General features: G+C 51.2%; 1 protein-coding gene across 7 annotated transcripts in view; it reads right to left on the bottom strand.

The window, feature by feature from the left end:
- TMEM63C (transmembrane protein 63C) overlaps positions 1 to 17,647 on the bottom strand; it is a 135,750-nt gene that overhangs the window by 23,656 nt on the left and 94,447 nt on the right. For 6 of the 7 annotated variants that reach the window (XR_007474970.1, XM_049705211.1, XM_049705194.1 and 3 more), the window contains 6 exons: positions 11,273 to 11,435; positions 10,647 to 10,726; positions 10,170 to 10,251; positions 6,735 to 6,772; positions 1,745 to 1,887; positions 290 to 338 (listed from right to left, as the gene is read on the bottom strand). Coding sequence is in view for 6 of the 7 variants with exons in the window: in XM_049705211.1 (XP_049561168.1) it covers positions 290 to 338; positions 1,745 to 1,887; positions 6,735 to 6,772; positions 10,170 to 10,251; positions 10,647 to 10,726; positions 11,273 to 11,422 (542 nt within the window). In the remaining variant the exon portion in view is untranslated. Of the gene's footprint in view, positions 1 to 289; positions 339 to 1,744; positions 1,888 to 6,734; positions 6,773 to 10,169; positions 10,252 to 10,646; positions 10,727 to 11,272; positions 11,436 to 16,481; positions 16,545 to 17,647 lie in introns of those variants that run through there. The other variant, XM_049705202.1, reaches the window with a different exon arrangement.

The following is a 17,647-nucleotide window of genomic DNA, read 5'->3' as shown; positions in this document are numbered from 1 at the left end:
CCTGGACATACTAAGCAAATAGGACCATCTTTGCAAATCTTCAGGAGTGACCGGTTTAGGTAGTTCCATCCATTACAGAGATGGGGACACTGAGACACCAAGAATACTTCCTTACCAAGAGGACGCAACTCCCGGCATCCCACCTGGAACCTGGGCTCCCCAGGAAACCAGGCCTTTCTTATCAGCAGAGTGGGGCTCATGCTTCGGACCCACACATTGGACCATCTCTCCACGCTAACACCCAGCCCCCAAGCCAGTAGAATGGGAGGTAAGAGGATCAGGTACCTACTCTGTGGAGACATTGACAATGGTGGTCCGACCAAAGTGACTATTCCAGTCTGAAAGAGAAGAAAGTTGCTGACCTCAAGCCTGGCACCTTGACTGGTTGGGTGCCAGACTTCAGGGTTCCTGAGCGAATGCCCGGGGTCTAGAGATGCTTGTCTACGTCCTGGTCTTCCTTCTAGTTCCCCAGAGCTTGTCCCCAGCTTCCAAACAGCCCCATCAGAGGCCTCCTCTCCTCCCTGGGACTGCTGACTGGGGCTCCTCGGCTGTGAAGCAAGACCGAGCATTGGTGCGGCAACCCCAGAGCGTGACTGACTCAGGGTAGACACCGGTGAACGCTTGTGGGAGGGGCCCGGCAGCCCCACCATGAGCGGAATGATGAAATTAGCAACACTGTTACCGCTGGCAACAATCACAAAACCCAGAACTTCTGAAAATGCATTGCTGCCTCATTCAAACAGAGCAAATCCTTCTGGCTGAGTGTATCAGTGCGCTGGTTTAGACATCTCCAAGTTTTATGAAATCATACTATCATTGCCGTACTATCATACTATCATTGCCAACATACTAGCTCTTAGGATGAGAATCTGGGAAGGCAGGGCTCAGTAGTTATTTACTCTGGTGGTGGTATTTGGTAGCATGAGAAATGGGTGCTACCTTGAAGTAACTGAGGTCTACCACTGGCCGAGGAGAAATAGGTGGAAACTTGAGCAATCAGCATACACCTGGCTGCCACCTGGGCACTTAAGGTGCTATCCTGTACCACCTAGTTGTATGGGCCTCATACAGCTCTATGTTTGCATTTCCTAGTGAAACCCTGGCTGTTATTCAAAGTGCCCACTATCAGGCACTGTGCCAACCACTTGACACGCATTGTCTCTCTATCCCTATGACAGTTGAGGAAACTGAGGCCTGAGGACACTGTATAAGATGAAGTAATTTTCTGGGAAGCAGATGTGGGTAAAAGTTGGGGAACCATGATTTTTCTGTCTTTGAAGCCCAAGCCCTCACCCACCACATTATTGTGTGAAAATTTACCCTGTTATAAGGAGTGTGGATAGAATCCCTATGAGAAATTCTGCGTGCTGTGTCCATCAGAGTGGGTACAGAGAGAGATCAGGTCCAGAGATCTTTGTAGTGGGTCACATGTCATAACAAGGCCTCCAGGAACATCTGGACAGGTGCAGTGTGGGGTCATAAATAAACATTCAGTTTTAGACTGAATTACTACTATCTGCCTTCTGTGTGCCAGGCCCTGGGCCAAATTTATACCAAGAGGTATCATCTCCGGTTTCCATGTGAGAGAACTGAAGTGTGGGTTGCCTAAGGTCACATAACTAATTTTGAGAAGTGCAATTAAAATTTAGATTCCTAGACGCTCAAGACCCAAGCTCTGTCCTGCCTACCGGGCTGCCTCTTAGGTCTAGTGGGCCGGGCCCGGGACCTGCTGAGCTCTGCCTACCCAGAACATTTCCAGTGTAGTTGATGGGCAAAATGATGCCCAAGGAGGGGATGCAGAGGATAAGCACAAGGATGATGAGATGATACTGGAACATGATGTAGATACGGGCATCGTCTCCACACTTGCTAATCAGATCTTCGTTCCTGGAAGAGACACAGAGACAAGGACATTGCTCAGGAGCCAGTGTGGCTACAACGGAAGTCGGAGGTAGATAGAGGAAAGGGAGAGAAGATGACCACCCTACCCCCGAGTTTTTAATCTTTAGAGATATCACCCTTCTCAAAACTTGTTATGCCTGAAATGTATTTCACTGAATTTCACAGGCGTATCAAAGATAGACTCCTGGGAATCCAGAAGCCCTCTTAAATCAGGCATTTATTTCCTCTTTTATTGCTTCTTCAAACATTTTGAGGGCTTGCTATAGCGCAGGCACTGAATAAACCATTAGTGATAACAGGATTCATCCTATTTTTCAAAAAGTTGTTCCTTAAATTAAAAAGGGGTACTCAAAGCCACAATGAGGTATCACTCCACACTGCCAGACTGGCCAAAGTTGGAAAGTCGGTGAGGAAAGTGTTGGTGAGAAAGTGCTGGTGAGGGTGTGAGATGCCGGGAGCTCTCTCACACTCATGGGTACTTACTCTGGCACACGGCTTTGGATAAGAGTGGACATTATCTACAGAAGTTGACTATAAGTATACCCTATGACCTAGCAATTCCACTCCTAGGTTTATACCCAACAGAAATACATGCACATGGGCACCAAGAGACATGTATAAGAATGTCACAGACGCGTTATTTGTAACAGCCCCAGACTGGAAACAACCTAATTGTCTATCAAAGGTAGAATGGACACAAGAATTGAAATATATATGTAGTGAAATATATATATAGTGAGCTATATACATCACATTATATGTATGTAATGAAATACCATACAGAGATAAAAATGAATGACCATAGCTGAACCCCACAAATGCAACGTTGAGTGAAAGATGCCAGGCACAAACAATACATACCATATCATTTCATATACAAAGTTCAAAAATAGGCAATACTGAACTACAGAGTTAGAAGTCAGGATACTGGTTACCTTTGGAGAGGCGGGAGGTGATAGGAGATTGGGAGGGAGAAGGAGGAGGGCTTCTGGGGTCTTGGCAATGTTCTAATTCTTTATCGGGATGGTGCTTGTATAGGCTTTGCTTGTGATGATTGAGCTGGACACATTTTTTGTGCACTTTTCTGTACGTGTGTTATACTTCAATTAAAAAATTTAAAGCAATACATGTTTATTATAGAAACTTTGGAAAATAACAAAAGAAGAAAATCATTCACCTACAATCTCATCAAACCTCAGACAATGGCTATTAATCATTTTGGCCAATTTCCTTTAGCTTCTTATTGTATTGCTGGTTTAACTTGTGACTGTAGTATAAACAGCATTTGATGTATTGCTCTTTTGCTCAGCATTTAATCTTAAGTCTTTTCTGACCGTTTTACATTTTGTCTAAATATTTTTATGGCTGCCCAATAATAATGGTGACAATAGCCTCTGTTTGTGGATTATTGATTCACACCCAGCCCCAAGCTGCACGCCCCCGCCTTTGGTGGACATGCCATAGTTTACTCACCCTTGCCCTCCGATCAGGCTTGAAGGTTGCATGCAACTCCTAGCACTCAGTCCAGGATTCAGATTTATTTTTCAACAATATTACAAAGAGCATATCTTTAAGGCTTTCAGTATCACCATTTAGGTAATTATTTAGAGCTCTCAACCTTTTTTTAAAAGCAGTTAAAATACTTCCTGCCTTGGACTTGAGAATTAAATCCCAAGAATGGGGTGGATGAGAACTGATGAGAAGGGAGAATGGGGGAATGTCCCCCTGCAGGCTTGGGGTGCCAAGATCTGCTCACCTGATAGAAACAGCGTGCCAGAGGCAGGGTGAGAGCCTCCAACCAGGTGGAGGGAGCAGAGGGCTGGACGGGACGAAGAACACAAGAATCTCCTTTCTGGGCTGACAATTCCCGCCTCCCCACTGGGCCCATTGCTCCGTCTGCACCGGAAGCCCAGGTTATACTCAGCAGCCTATCTTACAGTTCTGAGGGAAGCCTGAATTTCTGAGTCTGCCTATACATATTCCTCTACTCAATTCTGTTCTCTTCCCGCCACTCTTTAAAGTGCCGGCCCCATGACATTCCAGGCATCACTCTTTCTCCTACTCACAATTAATTCTCATCTCTGCTCTAATCACTTCCTCTCCTCTACCTCTTGCTGGAGACTTGCTCTACCTGTCTCATCTTTAAATTAACATCCATCTGTCTCTACAGATGCCCACACTTCTTCCCTTTCAACTACAGCCAGGTTCAAGGGCTCATTTGCTACTCTTAAAAAACAAAACCCCAAGAAACTCCTTAAGCATCCACTCCTTCACCAGTTTCCCTTCAAGTTCCATCCAATATCCTTCCTTCCCTGCTCCCACCCACCTCTTGAAAAAGGTGGCTTCCATCCTCTGCCTCTACTTCTTGGACATCTCCTCGTCCCGGAACTGCGCTCCCAGTGGAGATTCGCATCCCCAAAGCCGACATCCTCTGCTGAGTGCTCATGCTACTCAACCTCGTAGGGCTGGAGGCTGCTGACCACACCCTGTCTGGACCTCGCGCCTGCCTGGCTTCAGTGAGCCCGTGCCCTAGAGGTTGCCACCTTTTCCTCTTGTCCCAACCAGTCTCTTCCTTGGGCCCTTTCCCTTGGGTGTCCCATCTGCTCCCATGACTTCAACTACGACCTCTGTGCACCCATATCCCAAGTCTAAATCTCTAGCTCCGACCTTTCTCCTAAGCTTTAATCCTGTTTTTCAACAGCCTGCCGGTCAACTCACATGCTCACCCCGGCCCTATGTCATTAATTTCCCAACTCATCATCTCTCCTCATCTCCCAACTGGTGGTATTATTACCCTCCGCAGAAACCAGACCTCGATTTCTCCCTTTTTCCTAACCGGGTGGAAGCCAGGTGGAAACAACCCATTGACTGTTGTTGCCCCATCATCTCCCTCCCCACGTCTCCTCCGCGTTGTTTCCCTGGTCACCACCACCTCTCACCTGGACGCTGGAAAAACCTTCTTAGCTGCTCACGTTGCCTTTGGACTCTTCCTACTGCCATTCACCCCTCATGCCCCTGCCTACAAACAGACATCACCTGAGTGTCCCCCTCAAAAGTAGTCACTGGCTCCCTGCTGCCTCTAAACCAAAGGCCAAGATTCTCAGTATGGTAGTCAAGATCCCAGCTGACCCTTCCGGCCCAATCCTTCATCCCCTCTCTTGCTATGTACTCTTGTTTCTAGCCACACCAGAAGATTTACCATTTCTGGACACTCCCTGTCCCTCTCTGCCCCAAACCTTTGCTCATGCAGTCCTTAATTTCTAATGGGCCCTCCACATCACAATGGTCAAAATTCTTCCCATTCCTCAAGGCCTCGCTCAACACTATGCTTCTTCTGAACTCCCAAATTGGAATTAATTTGTCGCTCTCCCAAATGCCCTCTGCCCAGCAGTTATGCTCTCCCCATTATCAACAATGTGTAGTGGGTCTTGTCAACCCATGTTTTTGTAACTAGACTGAGTGGGCTTTGTGCGTTGGGACTTTGGCTTCTGCAGGAAAGGGCGGTCATGAAGAGGGGCATGAGAGACTGGAGGTATAGGTTTCTCTTAATAAAAATGTATTTATGCAAGCTGGTGCATGTTTTAAAAATTAACAAAGCAAAACCAGAGAAGGTGCTAAGAAATAAAAGCCTCCCCCCCACTCCCCCAACATGTGGCTAAGATTCCCGCCCACACACAAACTAGCTGTATCACTTCCTCGGGACTCTGGTGAACAATGAACGAAGACAAGAGGCCAAGGCCATGGGGCGTCCTCCACCAGTGGAGCTGGGGCTCAAACCCCAGAGGCTGCTGGTCCCAAGCCCAGCTCTGGATTCCCAAGGCCCAGTCATGGTATCTTGTGCCCCCAAAGGGTCCCAGGCCCTTCAACAGGTCTGGGGAAAGAGAGGTGCCCTGGTGTAGCTCATGCGGGTGGATGGGATCTTGCGGCAATGTCTGAATGCTCCCAGCAAGGCCCTTGAATGGTGTGGGCATGGAGGTACATGAAGGAAGAAGCCCTAAGGGCCTTGGCAAAGAAGCAGACGTGCATGTCCAGGCAGGCCCCTGGTGCAGGTGGCCTCTGGGGAGCACTGAGGCTGCACCCTAAGGCAGGCATCACCAGGCAAGGACGGACCCTGGAGGAGGGGTTCAAAGGACAGGCAGGGCAGGCCAGATGGGGGATATTTAGGGAGAGCCCAGGAACACACAGTGCTCTGAGGTGGAGACAGCTGTGTATACACATGTAAGTGTGTATGCCCATGTGTGTGCACGTGTGTGTGCATGTGTGTGGAGGCATGGAGCTCTGACAGGTGTCTGCTCTGCGGAGGCGTCTGGCTGGTATGAGGCCATCGGGAGATGACAGGTGACTCGGGGTCTCTCTCCTTGCCAAGTGGGGTCTCACACTAAAGAGATCCAGAAGGTGTGGTGGGCCAGGGGCTGTCCCTCCGTAATGGGCATGGAGGCTGGGAGAGGAAACCTGCCCTTCCGCCTGGTGGTTTTTGTTTTTTCCATCTAGGCAAATATGAAGAATGATGTTCACAGAAGTAAAGCAAAGAGTACCTGGGAAGGATTTCTTTTTCCTCGTGTGGGCTTCATAAAAGCATTTTTACAAGCATGTGAGAGGGGTCTTTCCTGAGAACTGTGGCAGAGGGAAAATGGGCTGTGGGCAGCGTCCAGTTCCCATTTCACCAATGGAACACGAGAAAGCGTCCTGTGCCAGGGCCGGGCTGCGGTGGGCAGGGGGAGTGGGGAGTGGCCGTTGGGGCACAGAACTTAGGCCCAAGGCCTGGTCCTGCAGGGCAGGAGACCCTGTCCCCACCCTCCCCCAGATAAGGCTCAGGAAGCTCAGGCACTTACTTCATGGTGATGGTATTGAAAAACCAGGAATAGAAGCCCTGGGGAAAAAGGAGAGAAAGTGTGAGAAAACCCAGCGCTGGGGCGTCCGAGGCAGTGAGGCAGTGTCCGGGGCTTCCCCCCACCCCGGCAAGGTCTGGACTGGAATCGGTGCTGAGGGAGATGTCTTTTCAGAAGTCGGGCATCCTGTTACAGCAAGTGGTGGCTTAGAGGGTGGGCCTCAGACTGGAGGGAGAGAAGGGACTTTGGGGTGGACGTCAATTGCTTTCTGTCTGTCCCTTGTTGCTTCCTTCTGGGAAATGCCCCTCCCTTATGCATGTGGCCCGGCGGACTGTCCGTCAAGAAGGTGTCTGCTACCAGTGGTCAGTTGACCAACGGGAACATGACCCAAGAGGGGCCAAGCAAAATGCTCTTAAGGGGACTGATATGGGTGTTGGGAGAAGGGTCTTCCTCTGAGTTCTTGCATCTCGGTCAACACCAGGCATCCTGGAGGGGCTCTGTGAGTCTTTGATGCCACATGCAGGAGCTTGTCTGAGATAAAAAGCCTGCTCAGAGGAGAGAGGACCACAGAGGGGATCCTGGTGGCAATGCTGGACTTCCTGGATCTAGCTGTACCCGAAGCAGCTGCTTCCCTTAGATTTCCCCGCACTCAGGCCACACATCACCCTTTTGTTATAATGCTAACTTGAGCTGGGTTTCTTCTTCTGCATCTGGGGGTCCTGTCGATTATACCTTTCTCTCAGGGTCTTGCTGTCTGGAGTTTCCGGGTGGTGGGGAAAGGTGGCCTCAGCCGGGGGCTGGGAGGGGCTAGAGAGGCAGTCAGCTCGGGGACTGTATGCGTAGGGTAGGCAGAGGGCCACAGCTCTAAAAGCTGCCAGATGTCGTAGCTGCTTCAGTTACCCTGGTCATGCTTCCTTCCGGGATCCCAGGGGTTTGGCGAAACCTTGGAAAAGGCTGCAGCTCTTGATTGGGTCACGAGCCCATCAGCGACCCAGGCAGGCCCACTTGGTTGATAGACCCCCAGAACCACATGGATTGGGGAAGGCATATTTCCCAAAAGGAAGAAATGAGGGGCAGGCAAACATGAAACAGAAGGAGGCTCCCACCTTCTAGGCCTCCTCCCTGTGCTGGGTGGGTTGACAGTGGGAATGCCCATCAGGAATGTCCACTTGTGGGGGGACCATTTCCCCAGCTACATCCTAGGGAACTAAAGTAGGGATAAAAGCCCGGGGATGAGGCAGAGCGATGACGGGAAATGGCATGATGGTGGCAGTGGCGACTGGGAAAGTCCCAGGGAGGGGGTGAATTGCCAGACAAGACTTGGGCTGAGAGTCTGGCCACCCCTTCCCTACATGGGGAGTCTTTCCTCACCTCCCACCTCTGGGCCAACGTGCAATTCATTAAGGGAGCAAGCAGGTTTGCTGACGGGCCCTAGTGGATATGCAGAGTGGAGGAGTATCGGTGGGAGGACAGAGGTAGTGAGTAGAAGTGTGGCCTATGTACCCATGAAAGGCACGTGGACACAGATGTGTGAGTGACCAGGTATGGACCCGTATTCTCTCTTTCTCTCTCCCTCTCTCTCACACACACGTGCACACACACACACACACGTGCACACACACACACACACGTGCACACACACACACACACACACACACACACTCCCCTGCATATATATTGTACCTCTGAAAGGCATAAACCATTCAGAAAACTTAGCAGCTGAACAGTGGGCCTGAGAAGCAGACACATCTCTCCTTTTCTCCCCACCCCGTGGAAATGGCCACAGGCTCCCAGGAGCCAGCTCAGCTGACAAGCCTGAGTGACAGCGGTCAGTTCACTGCACCCACCTCAGTGGCTCCATCCTCCCCACTCCCGCCACATCCGCCCTGACTTGCTGAGGGCGCTATGAGGAGACCTGTTCGCTTCACCCACTTCACTCAGCCTGGCTGAGGCCTCGCCATCTGCCTGGGGCCCTGCAGGGGCTACCTCAGCGCACTCTTCCTCCGTGTCTAATTTCTACCCTCTTCTGTTTGACTACCCCACTGCTGCCATCATGATTTATCTTCTAGATATTTTTAAAATAAAATGTCATTGTACAGAAAAAAAAACCACACAAAGCTGAAGTGATGTTTCTAAAGATAAATCTGAGAATTGCCTTGCAAGGTAGGTGTTACTGTCCTTATTCGACAGAGGAAACCTCCAGGACGTGAACCTGTCTGAGGCTCCCATTCTTGTCAGGGGCAGGTCTTGGCAAGTAAAGGGACCAGGTCTCTTGGAGGGATGAAAATGGATGAAAATTTGCTTCCAACAAACACATATCAGATACTAATTACACGACAGGCTGGACCAGGTGCTGGGACAGTGGGGGGTAAGACCGGTATAGCTCTCAGTGGGGGAAGCGGGCACACTAGATTAACTGTAGATGAGGAATCATCACGGACTGGGTTAAGACTGCTGAAGAAAAGGAATGCAGGGACTTCACTGGTGGTCCAGTGGTTGACAATCGGTCTTGCAATGCAGGGGATGCCGGTTTGATTCCTGGTCAGGGAACTAAGATCCTACATGCCACGGGGCAACTAAGCCTGCAGGCCACAACTAGAGAGAAGCCCATTCGCTGCCACGAAAGATCCTGCGTGCCGCAACTAAGACCCGACGCAGCCAATAAATAAATAAATATTTTTAAAAAATAAAATATACGTTATTTAAAAAACTTAAAAAGAGGGCTTCCCTGGTGGCGCAGTGGTTGAGAGTCCGCCTGCCGAGGCAGGGGACACGGGTTCGTGCCCCGGTCTGGGAAGATTCCACATGTCTCGCAGCGGCTGGGCCCGTGAGCCATGGCCACTAAGCCTGCGCGTCCGGAGCCTGTGCTCCGCAACGGGAGTGGCCACAACAGTGAGAGGCCCGCGTACCGCAAAAAAAAAAAAAAAAGGGAGGGAAGATGATCCGCAGACTCAGGTGTTTCTGAGAGATGAGAACTGAGGAGAGCCCATTGGATTTCATCGCATGGGACCGTTGGTGGCCCTGGGGCTGTCTGGGTGGGAGCCACGTGTGAGGGGTTGAGGAGTGAGAGGGAGGTGAGAATGTGGAGACAGCAAGCCAGACCTCTCTTCTGGAGTTCAGCTCGGACCAGTCCCGAGCGCCATCTAGAGCGCTTTAGCTCCACTCCATCGCTCTGGAGGGCCTTCCTTGCTCCCTTTCTCCTTCGTGCACTTACTGCCACCACCTTCTCGGCACCCTAGGAGGCAGGTACGGTCAGTGTCTCCATATTTCCGATGGGGAGACAGGCTTGGCAAGGTGGAGGCATTTGTCCAAGGTCACGTTGCTAGGAGTGGTTGGGTGGCTGATTGCAAAGCCCCAGCTGATGAACCCGCTCCTTCCTGCAGATGCCCGGACCCCTGCCCCCGCCCTCACCAGGCCCAGGCCCACCCCAGCACCCACCTTGTCCCTGTGTTCCATCTCCAGGGAAATATCCGAGGGAGACGTCTTCTCGCTCTGCTCCCCATAGATCAGCGAGGTCAGGCTGCCGGCCAGGAAGGGTAGTGGGGAGGTGGAAAAGGAGAAAGTTCTTAGGTGCCAGCCTTGCTCCCTGGGCTGAGGGCTGTGGTCCCCTCCTGCCCAGTAGCAGACACGCCTCAACGTGTTTGCTGAGCACACAGCTCTGGGCACAGACAGGTGGCCAACGCATCTTGGGAACCATGAGATCCAGAAAGGCTGAGATCGGAGAAAAAAGTGGCCTCGTGCCCAGAGGTGGCTGCTCTCCAAGTCACCCTAATGCAGGGAGGGCTAGAACACGGGCAGGGGTGGTAATAAGATGCCACCTGCTGACGAGACACCTGTGCAGTATGGGCACTGGTCACAGCAGCACATCCCCCGATGAAGCTAGCAGCTCACTCCCGACGCCCAGCCTCTCCTCACCTGTCGTTGTGTATCAGCAGAGCCAGGCGTCCGTAGTCCCATGCGGCTTTCCGGAGGAAGGAGTAAACCAAGACGATGACCTATAGGTCAGGAAAAGCAACATGGCGCAAGAGAGCTCATGGGTGCCTTCCCCTCGACTGACCCCTGAATTCCCATGGGGAAGACTGTCCCTGAGGTCCCCAGGGGCTCCCCGCTAGGTGGCCAGCTCTGTCAGGGTGGGGGTCATGCCTTCTGCAACTCTAGATTCCCAGTGCCCGGCAGCATCCCAGCACAGAGTGGATGCTCAGAGTGGTTGAATAGAGGCGCTGGTGGCATGTTCAGAACAGTGGACAGAGCACTCGTTGAATAAATCAGGGGACAGATGGGAGGCTCAAGGGCACTGGCCAGGGGGACCTTTGGACAAGGGTGCAAGGAAGAGAATCAGGGATTCCACTGCTCCTGCAGCCTCCTCTTCTCCAAGGCCCACCCACCCTGGGCCTCCCTGGGCAGGACTGACATTCAGATAGTTCCCACCACTGTGGCTGGCATCCACGGACAGCTGGGGTCCCTTGTATCATTTGTGAAAGCTGGACCATCCACCCTGGGTGAGACCTCTCTGTCTGCCCACTGCACTGCCCAGAACTCACCACCCACAAGATAACGTTGAGGAACAGCACAGTGGGGATACCCCCAAAGGGCTGCCCCTGCAGGACAGTGCTCCGAGAGTGGAAGCAGTCGTCAGCCGAGAAGTTCCGGGACTTTTCCACCATATTCAGGTTGCCCGGCGAGACAGTCATCCTGGGAGGCTCCCTGGTGAACAGAGGGGTTTCCAGGTCAAACATGAGGCCCCCCTCCCCCCCCCATTATGCAACACACAGAAGCCTGCCGGGGAGCTGGGAGGGGTGCACTGAGCTTATAAATGGTCAAGGCAGGAGGCTCAGCCCTGAGATGGCATGCAGCCCTGTCCTTTAAGACAGGGGTCCCCAACCCCGTGGTGGGACATCACACAGCAGGAGGTGAACAGCTGGCCAGCGATTACAGCTGCTCCCTTCGCTTGCATTACCGCCTGAGCTCCGCCTCCTGTCAGATCGGGGGCAGCATTAGATTCTCACAGGAGCGGGAGCCCTACTGTGAACTGCACATGCGAGGGATCTAGGTTGCGCGTTCCTTATGTGAATCTAACGCCTGATGATCTGAGGTGGAGCTGAGGCGGTGATGCTAGCGCTGGGGGGTGGCTGCAAACACAAATTATCATTAGCAGAGAGGTCTGACTGCACAGAGACCATAATAAATCAGTTGCTGGCAGACTCATATCAAAACCCTATCAGTGAGTGGAGAGTGACAATTAAGCTGCGTCTTACAGAGCAGACTAGACATAAGCAACACACTTCGGGTGTCACTGTCTCCCATCGCCCCCAGATGGGACCAGCTAGTTGCAGGAAAACAAGCTCAGGGCTCCCACTGATTCTGCATTATGCCGAGTTGTATAATTATTTCATTATATACTACAATGTAATAATAACAGAAATAAAGTGCACAATAAATGTAATGTGCTTGAATCATCCCAAAACCATGCCCTACCCCCGCCCCCAGTCCATGAAAAAGTTGTCTTCCATGAAGCCGGTCCCGTGTGACAAATAGGCTGGGGACTGCTGCTGTAAGACACCACTTCCTCAAACCCAGGGCCAAGATGACAGAATAGACCAGATTCCCCGGGAGAGTGTTTATTTTGTACCACTTGCTCCTTTTGCTAAAAGAGTTGTAAAATGCACAGAGCAGTCGTTCCAATGGGCCTTCCTACTTCTACCTTTGTGAAGCTTTTCTTGTATATAAATGAACCAGCCTCACAAAGGTCTCAGAGAGGAAAGGTTCAGTTCAGAGGATGGAACCACTGTATCACGGGGTGCCGCGCAGGTAGGGCCACGGACGATCATCTTTAACGTCTTACGATTCTCTCATCTAGTTTCCAAGAAAGGCAATAGCTCCCAAGACTAAGTAAGGAAAGGATACAGAGTGCCTGACACACAGCAATGACTCCCTGTTTCACCTAGAACTTGAACCGGGGAGATCAACACCTGTTCATGGTCGTGAGCCAATACAGTGAGTCAGAGACTCAGATGCTGAGCTCGTGGTCACGGGCATCCGTATTCTTCAGGCCTGGGTAAGAGCGGAAAGTACGAGCAAAAGCTGGATGTGACCAGCAGCTGCTTGGACTTATCTGCAAGGTTGGTCTGATTTTAAAAGATCATTTGTTTTGGCTCCAGACTGCATCACACCCTAGAAATTCTTCACTCCCATTCAAGAAAAGTAGGCTTGTTCATTCGACAAATATTTGGTGAACGACTGCTTTGTGCTAGACTAATGCTGGTGGTATATCAGTGAACGAGACAAAAAAATCCCTCCCTCGTGGGATTCTAGTGGGGAGAAGCAGTGCAGGGGTCAGGGTGAGATTAGGATTGTAAAGAGGGTGATTGCGGAAGGCTTCGCTGAGAGGATGACATCTGAGCGAAGACTTGAAGAGAGGGGAGCAGACCATGCAGCCGTGGGGGAAAGACACTGCAGGCAGAGCAAAAGCCTGGGGCGGTAGTAGTGGTGGTGCAAGCTTGCCTGGAGCAGAGGAAAAGCTAATGGGCCGGCGTGGCTGGACAGGGGAGAGTGAAGGGCATGGGGGTTACCTGAGCAAAGGAGTGACATGAAGTGACTCATGTTTTAAAGGGGTCACTTTGACCCTGGCACTGAGAATAAATGGGGGTGAGGGCAAGCAGAGAGGTCATTTGGGAGGACTCTGTGGCAACCCAGGCAAGAGATAGCGGTAGCCTCGGGCTTCCCTGGTGGCGCAGTGGTTGAGAGTCCGCCTGCTGATGCAGGGGACACGGGTTCGTGCTCTGGTCCGGGAGGATCCCACGTGCCGCGCAGCGGCTGGGCCCGTGAGCCATGGCAACTGAGCCTGCGCGTCCGGAGCCTGTGCTCCGCAACGGGAGAGACCACAGCAGTGAGATGCCCGCGTACCGCAAAAAAAATAAAAAAAGAGAGAGATAGTGGTAGCCTGGACTGCGATGAGAGCCGTGAGGTGGTCAGATTTTGGAAATATTTTGAAGGTGGAGCCAACCAGACTTGCTGATAGATTGAACGGGGAGCGTGAAAGAGAGGAATCCAGGATGACTAAGGCTTGTGGACTGAGCAACTGGAGGTGCTGCCATTGGATGAAAAAGACAGGAAGTGCTGGATGGGAAGTGCAGGACGGCGGGGGGACCGGGAGCTGGGTTGTGGACATGCCAGGCAGGTGGCTGGATATGCGTCTGCGGTTCAGAGGAGAGACTGGACACACAACATGGGAGTCGCCAGCATGGAGACAGATGACGGTTCGAGGCGTAGGACTGGATCACTGGAGTGGAGGGTGAGGGTCAAGTTCTGAGCCTTGGAATGCTGCTCTAATATATGCAAGTTGGTCAAATGAGGAGGAAGCAGAAAAAGAGACTGAGACGAGCAGGCAGTGAGGATGGAGGAACAGCAGGAAACGGTGCTGTCCTGGAAGCCAGGTAAAGAAAATGCTTCCCGGAGAAGGGAGGGGCCAGTTGTGCTGATGTGGTCAAGTAAGAGTAGAACTGAGGAGGAGCCACAGTTGAAGCAAGGTGGAGGTTATCGGTGGCCAGACTAGAAGAGCTGCAAGAGAGAATGATAGGAGAGGATTTGGAGCCAGGGGCGTCAGCAACTCTTTCGAAGAGCATGGAGAGGTGGAAGTGGTTAGGAAGGGAGAAATAGCTGCACATGGTATGCTGATGGGAACGATCCAATAGAAAATAAAAATCTGGTGATGTAAGAGATGCAGAATCACTAGAGCAAAGCGAGGATGTAGGAGGGGTTGGGAACTAGTGCCCAAGGAGAGAAGCTGGCCTGTGCTGAGAGCTGAGGGCGGATAGCTGACCCGCGGTAGCAGGAGTACTGGTGGAGATTGTGGACGTGCTTTCCTTACAGTTTCTATTTTCTCAGTAAAAGAGGGAACAAGGTCTCAGGTGAGTGTGTGATGCTGGTGGTAGGCAGACATGGGCTGTTTGAGAACAGGAAGAAAGGTAGAAGCAGAAATCCAGAGGAGTGAATGGGTTAGGGGAATGTAGCAGGACTGACGGGCAGCTCTAGGGGCCCACTGAGGTTCACGGTCTTGAATTTCCAACAAGAGCAGCCAGACTTACTGTGCATTTCCCTCAACTGTATCCATCTGTGTGCTTACAGGTGTGAAAGAGTCACACAGATAGTTTTAACCAGGGTGGAGGTTTTCCCAAGCAAGTATGAGAATGAAACAAGAGGATTGAAGGTGAAAGGGAGTAATTTTAATGACTGGCCGTGGAATTTAAGGCACGTAAGGAGAGAAATGAAACGTGAGAAGGGCAAGGAACAGTGAAAGCTGTTGGAGCTCCAGTGGGTAGAAGAATTTTTGAGTCCTAGAGGGTGTGAGTTGACAGACAGAAACTGGCTGTTGGAAAATGATCTGGGTGATGTTGAGATTAAGAAGGGATTGCAGTTATTGGTAGTGATAAGGTCTAGGGCATTTCCATGGAGTGAGAGGCTGAGTGTCAAAGAACCATGGGGCTAGACTGTTAGACAGATCATCTCTGTGGATATGTGGATACTGAAATCAGCAAGAATGAAGACAGAAGCAGTAGTGTCATGACACTGAGGCAGGAACTGAACTCTTCCAGGAAGGAGGGGTGTGACCCGGGTTGGGGGGAGTAGATGCCTATGACACAGAGGGGGAGCAGGACGTCTAGGCTGACACCCGTGGGTACAAGACGGGAGCTTTTGCAGGGAGGAGGGAAGAATAGTCTGAAAGTTACAAAGAAGAGCAAGAAAGACATCTCTCCCATCCCCAGGTCCATGATATTGGGAGAGAAACAGAAACCACTTGCGGAGAGGGTGGTAAGGCTCCTCGGGAGTCTTGGGTTTCAGTTCCCAGTGAAAAGGTGATGCTCTGAGGATCTGGGGGGTGTTTCTGGGCACCGCGGGCTCTGGCACTGAATCCCAGTTCCAACTCCTACTTGCCAAGCGACCTGGAGCAAGCTCTTTATCCATGCCTCATTTACTCATCTGTAAAATGGGGATGGTGCTATCAGTTAGTACCTACTTCACAGTGCTGTTAAGGAGGACATGTGGACTAAGGTTTATCAGTCATGGAGAAAAATGCCTGGAACACAGGAAGTATCACATAGATATCTGTAAAATGAAAAGTGGACACAGAGTTCCAGGGGACACATTGGAATGGTTCTAGGTACTAGGGATGGTTGGGTGCTGGGGATGGAAAAGGGAATAAAGGTAAAGGGACTGGAGTACAGGAGACAAGAGGTGGCCCGGGAGTCTGGATTCCCTGTGCTAACTCACAAAAATAGGGGAAAAGGGCGTAATGAGATTAGTCCTGGAAAAAGGAAGGAGGACAACACCCGCCTCCGGATCAGCATCTGACAGGAGCAGGGAGCCTCTTGCCTATCTTCTTAAGTTTCCCTACTTTCTGCTCCCCTCTTTCTGCCTAGGTTGCCCACAGTTTAATTATCCCAGGTCACTGGTTTCCACACATTTACACTGACATGTTTAGCCAAATGTAAAAGTGTAATAGTTTACGTTGAACACAGTACATTTTAACAGTAAGCCATCTGCCAGAGAGTCAGAGTAGCAGCGATGGCATTCCTGGGGTCTCTTGGCAGACGGAACAGGCATCTCAGCCATCCCAGGCTCTGGGTCAGCTGTGGCAGGAAGCTACAGTTCTGCCGGTGGCCACTCAGGGGAGCCCTTGTTGAGGAAGCAGGTGGAAAAAGGAGGAAGGTGCAGCTGGTTAAGTCTGCAGGCCTTGGGAGAGACTTTTCCTACCTGAGTCAGTTCTCCAGCGAGAGTCCCAGTCAGGCCTGGAGGCCCCACTCAGCTATGGGGCTGCTGGAAAAGAGCAAACGCAGTGGAGAGTCCACGAGACTTAGGAACCCAGACTGTCTCTGCTGGAGGCATCATCCCTCAGGGCCCCTTTCATCATCTTTGAGCTTGGAATGCTCTTCCTTGATCATGTGTGTGTTTTGCCAATAGTTTTTTGCAGTCTTTTGCTTTTCTTTTCATTTTCTTCGTGGTGTCTTTTGAAGCCAAAGTTATAACCGAAGTTATAAATTTTGACAAAGTCCAATTTATCAAATTTTCTTTTATGGACCATGTTTTTGGTATTGTATCTAAGAAGTCTCTGCCTAACCCAAAGTCTTAAAGATTTTCTTCAATGTTTCTAAAAACCTTATAGTTTTAGCTCTTACAGTAAAGTTGATGATCCATTTTGAGTTATTTTGCATATGGTGTGAGGTAAGGGTCCAAGTTCATCTTTGGGCATGTGGCTATCCAGTTGCCCAGCACCTTAAAATGAGGGGAACAGGGGCTTCCCTGGTGGCGCAGTGGTTGGGAGTCCGCCTGCCGATGCAGGGGATACGGGTTCATGCCCCAGTCCGGGAAGATCCCACATACCGCGGAGCGGCTGGGCCCGTGAGCCATGGCCGCTGAGCCTGTGTGTCCGGAGACTGTGCTCCGCGACGGGAGAGGCCACAACAGTGAGAGGCCCGCGTACCGCAAAAAAAAAAAAATGAGAGGAACAATTCATAAGGCCCTCTCTTCAAGGCTGTCTGGGGACTGGAACCAGGCCAAGGATGTGAAAGAGCTTTGGTGAGCTGCTGCACAGCCACAAGGACTTGGGACTGTTGCTATTATCTGGTTAACGCTATGCATGATGAGGGCAGGGGAGGGGTCCTGGGCTGTGAAGAGCTCTGGCTTCCATCCGACTCTAAGAAGGTTTGAGTTCTGTATGCTGTTCTTTTCACTCATCAACTCCCACTCCCTCATTCTCTCTTATTCCAAAAGAACCACCCCGTCCTTCCTGACCTTTCACAAAGAAGAGCTGCACACTTACTATGGGCCAGGCCTCATGTCAGGATCTAGGGGCCTGGCAGACATGGTTCCCAGCTGCACGAGGCTCCCAGACTCACTGGGGAGACACACAAGCACACAAG

The sequence above is a fragment of the Orcinus orca genome, chromosome 2, assembly GCF_937001465.1.
Source record: "Orcinus orca chromosome 2, mOrcOrc1.1, whole genome shotgun sequence".
Lineage (NCBI taxonomy): Eukaryota > Metazoa > Chordata > Mammalia > Artiodactyla > Delphinidae > Orcinus > Orcinus orca.
Note: the sequence above shows the minus strand (reverse complement) of the source record. Positions and strands in the feature narration are given on the sequence as shown.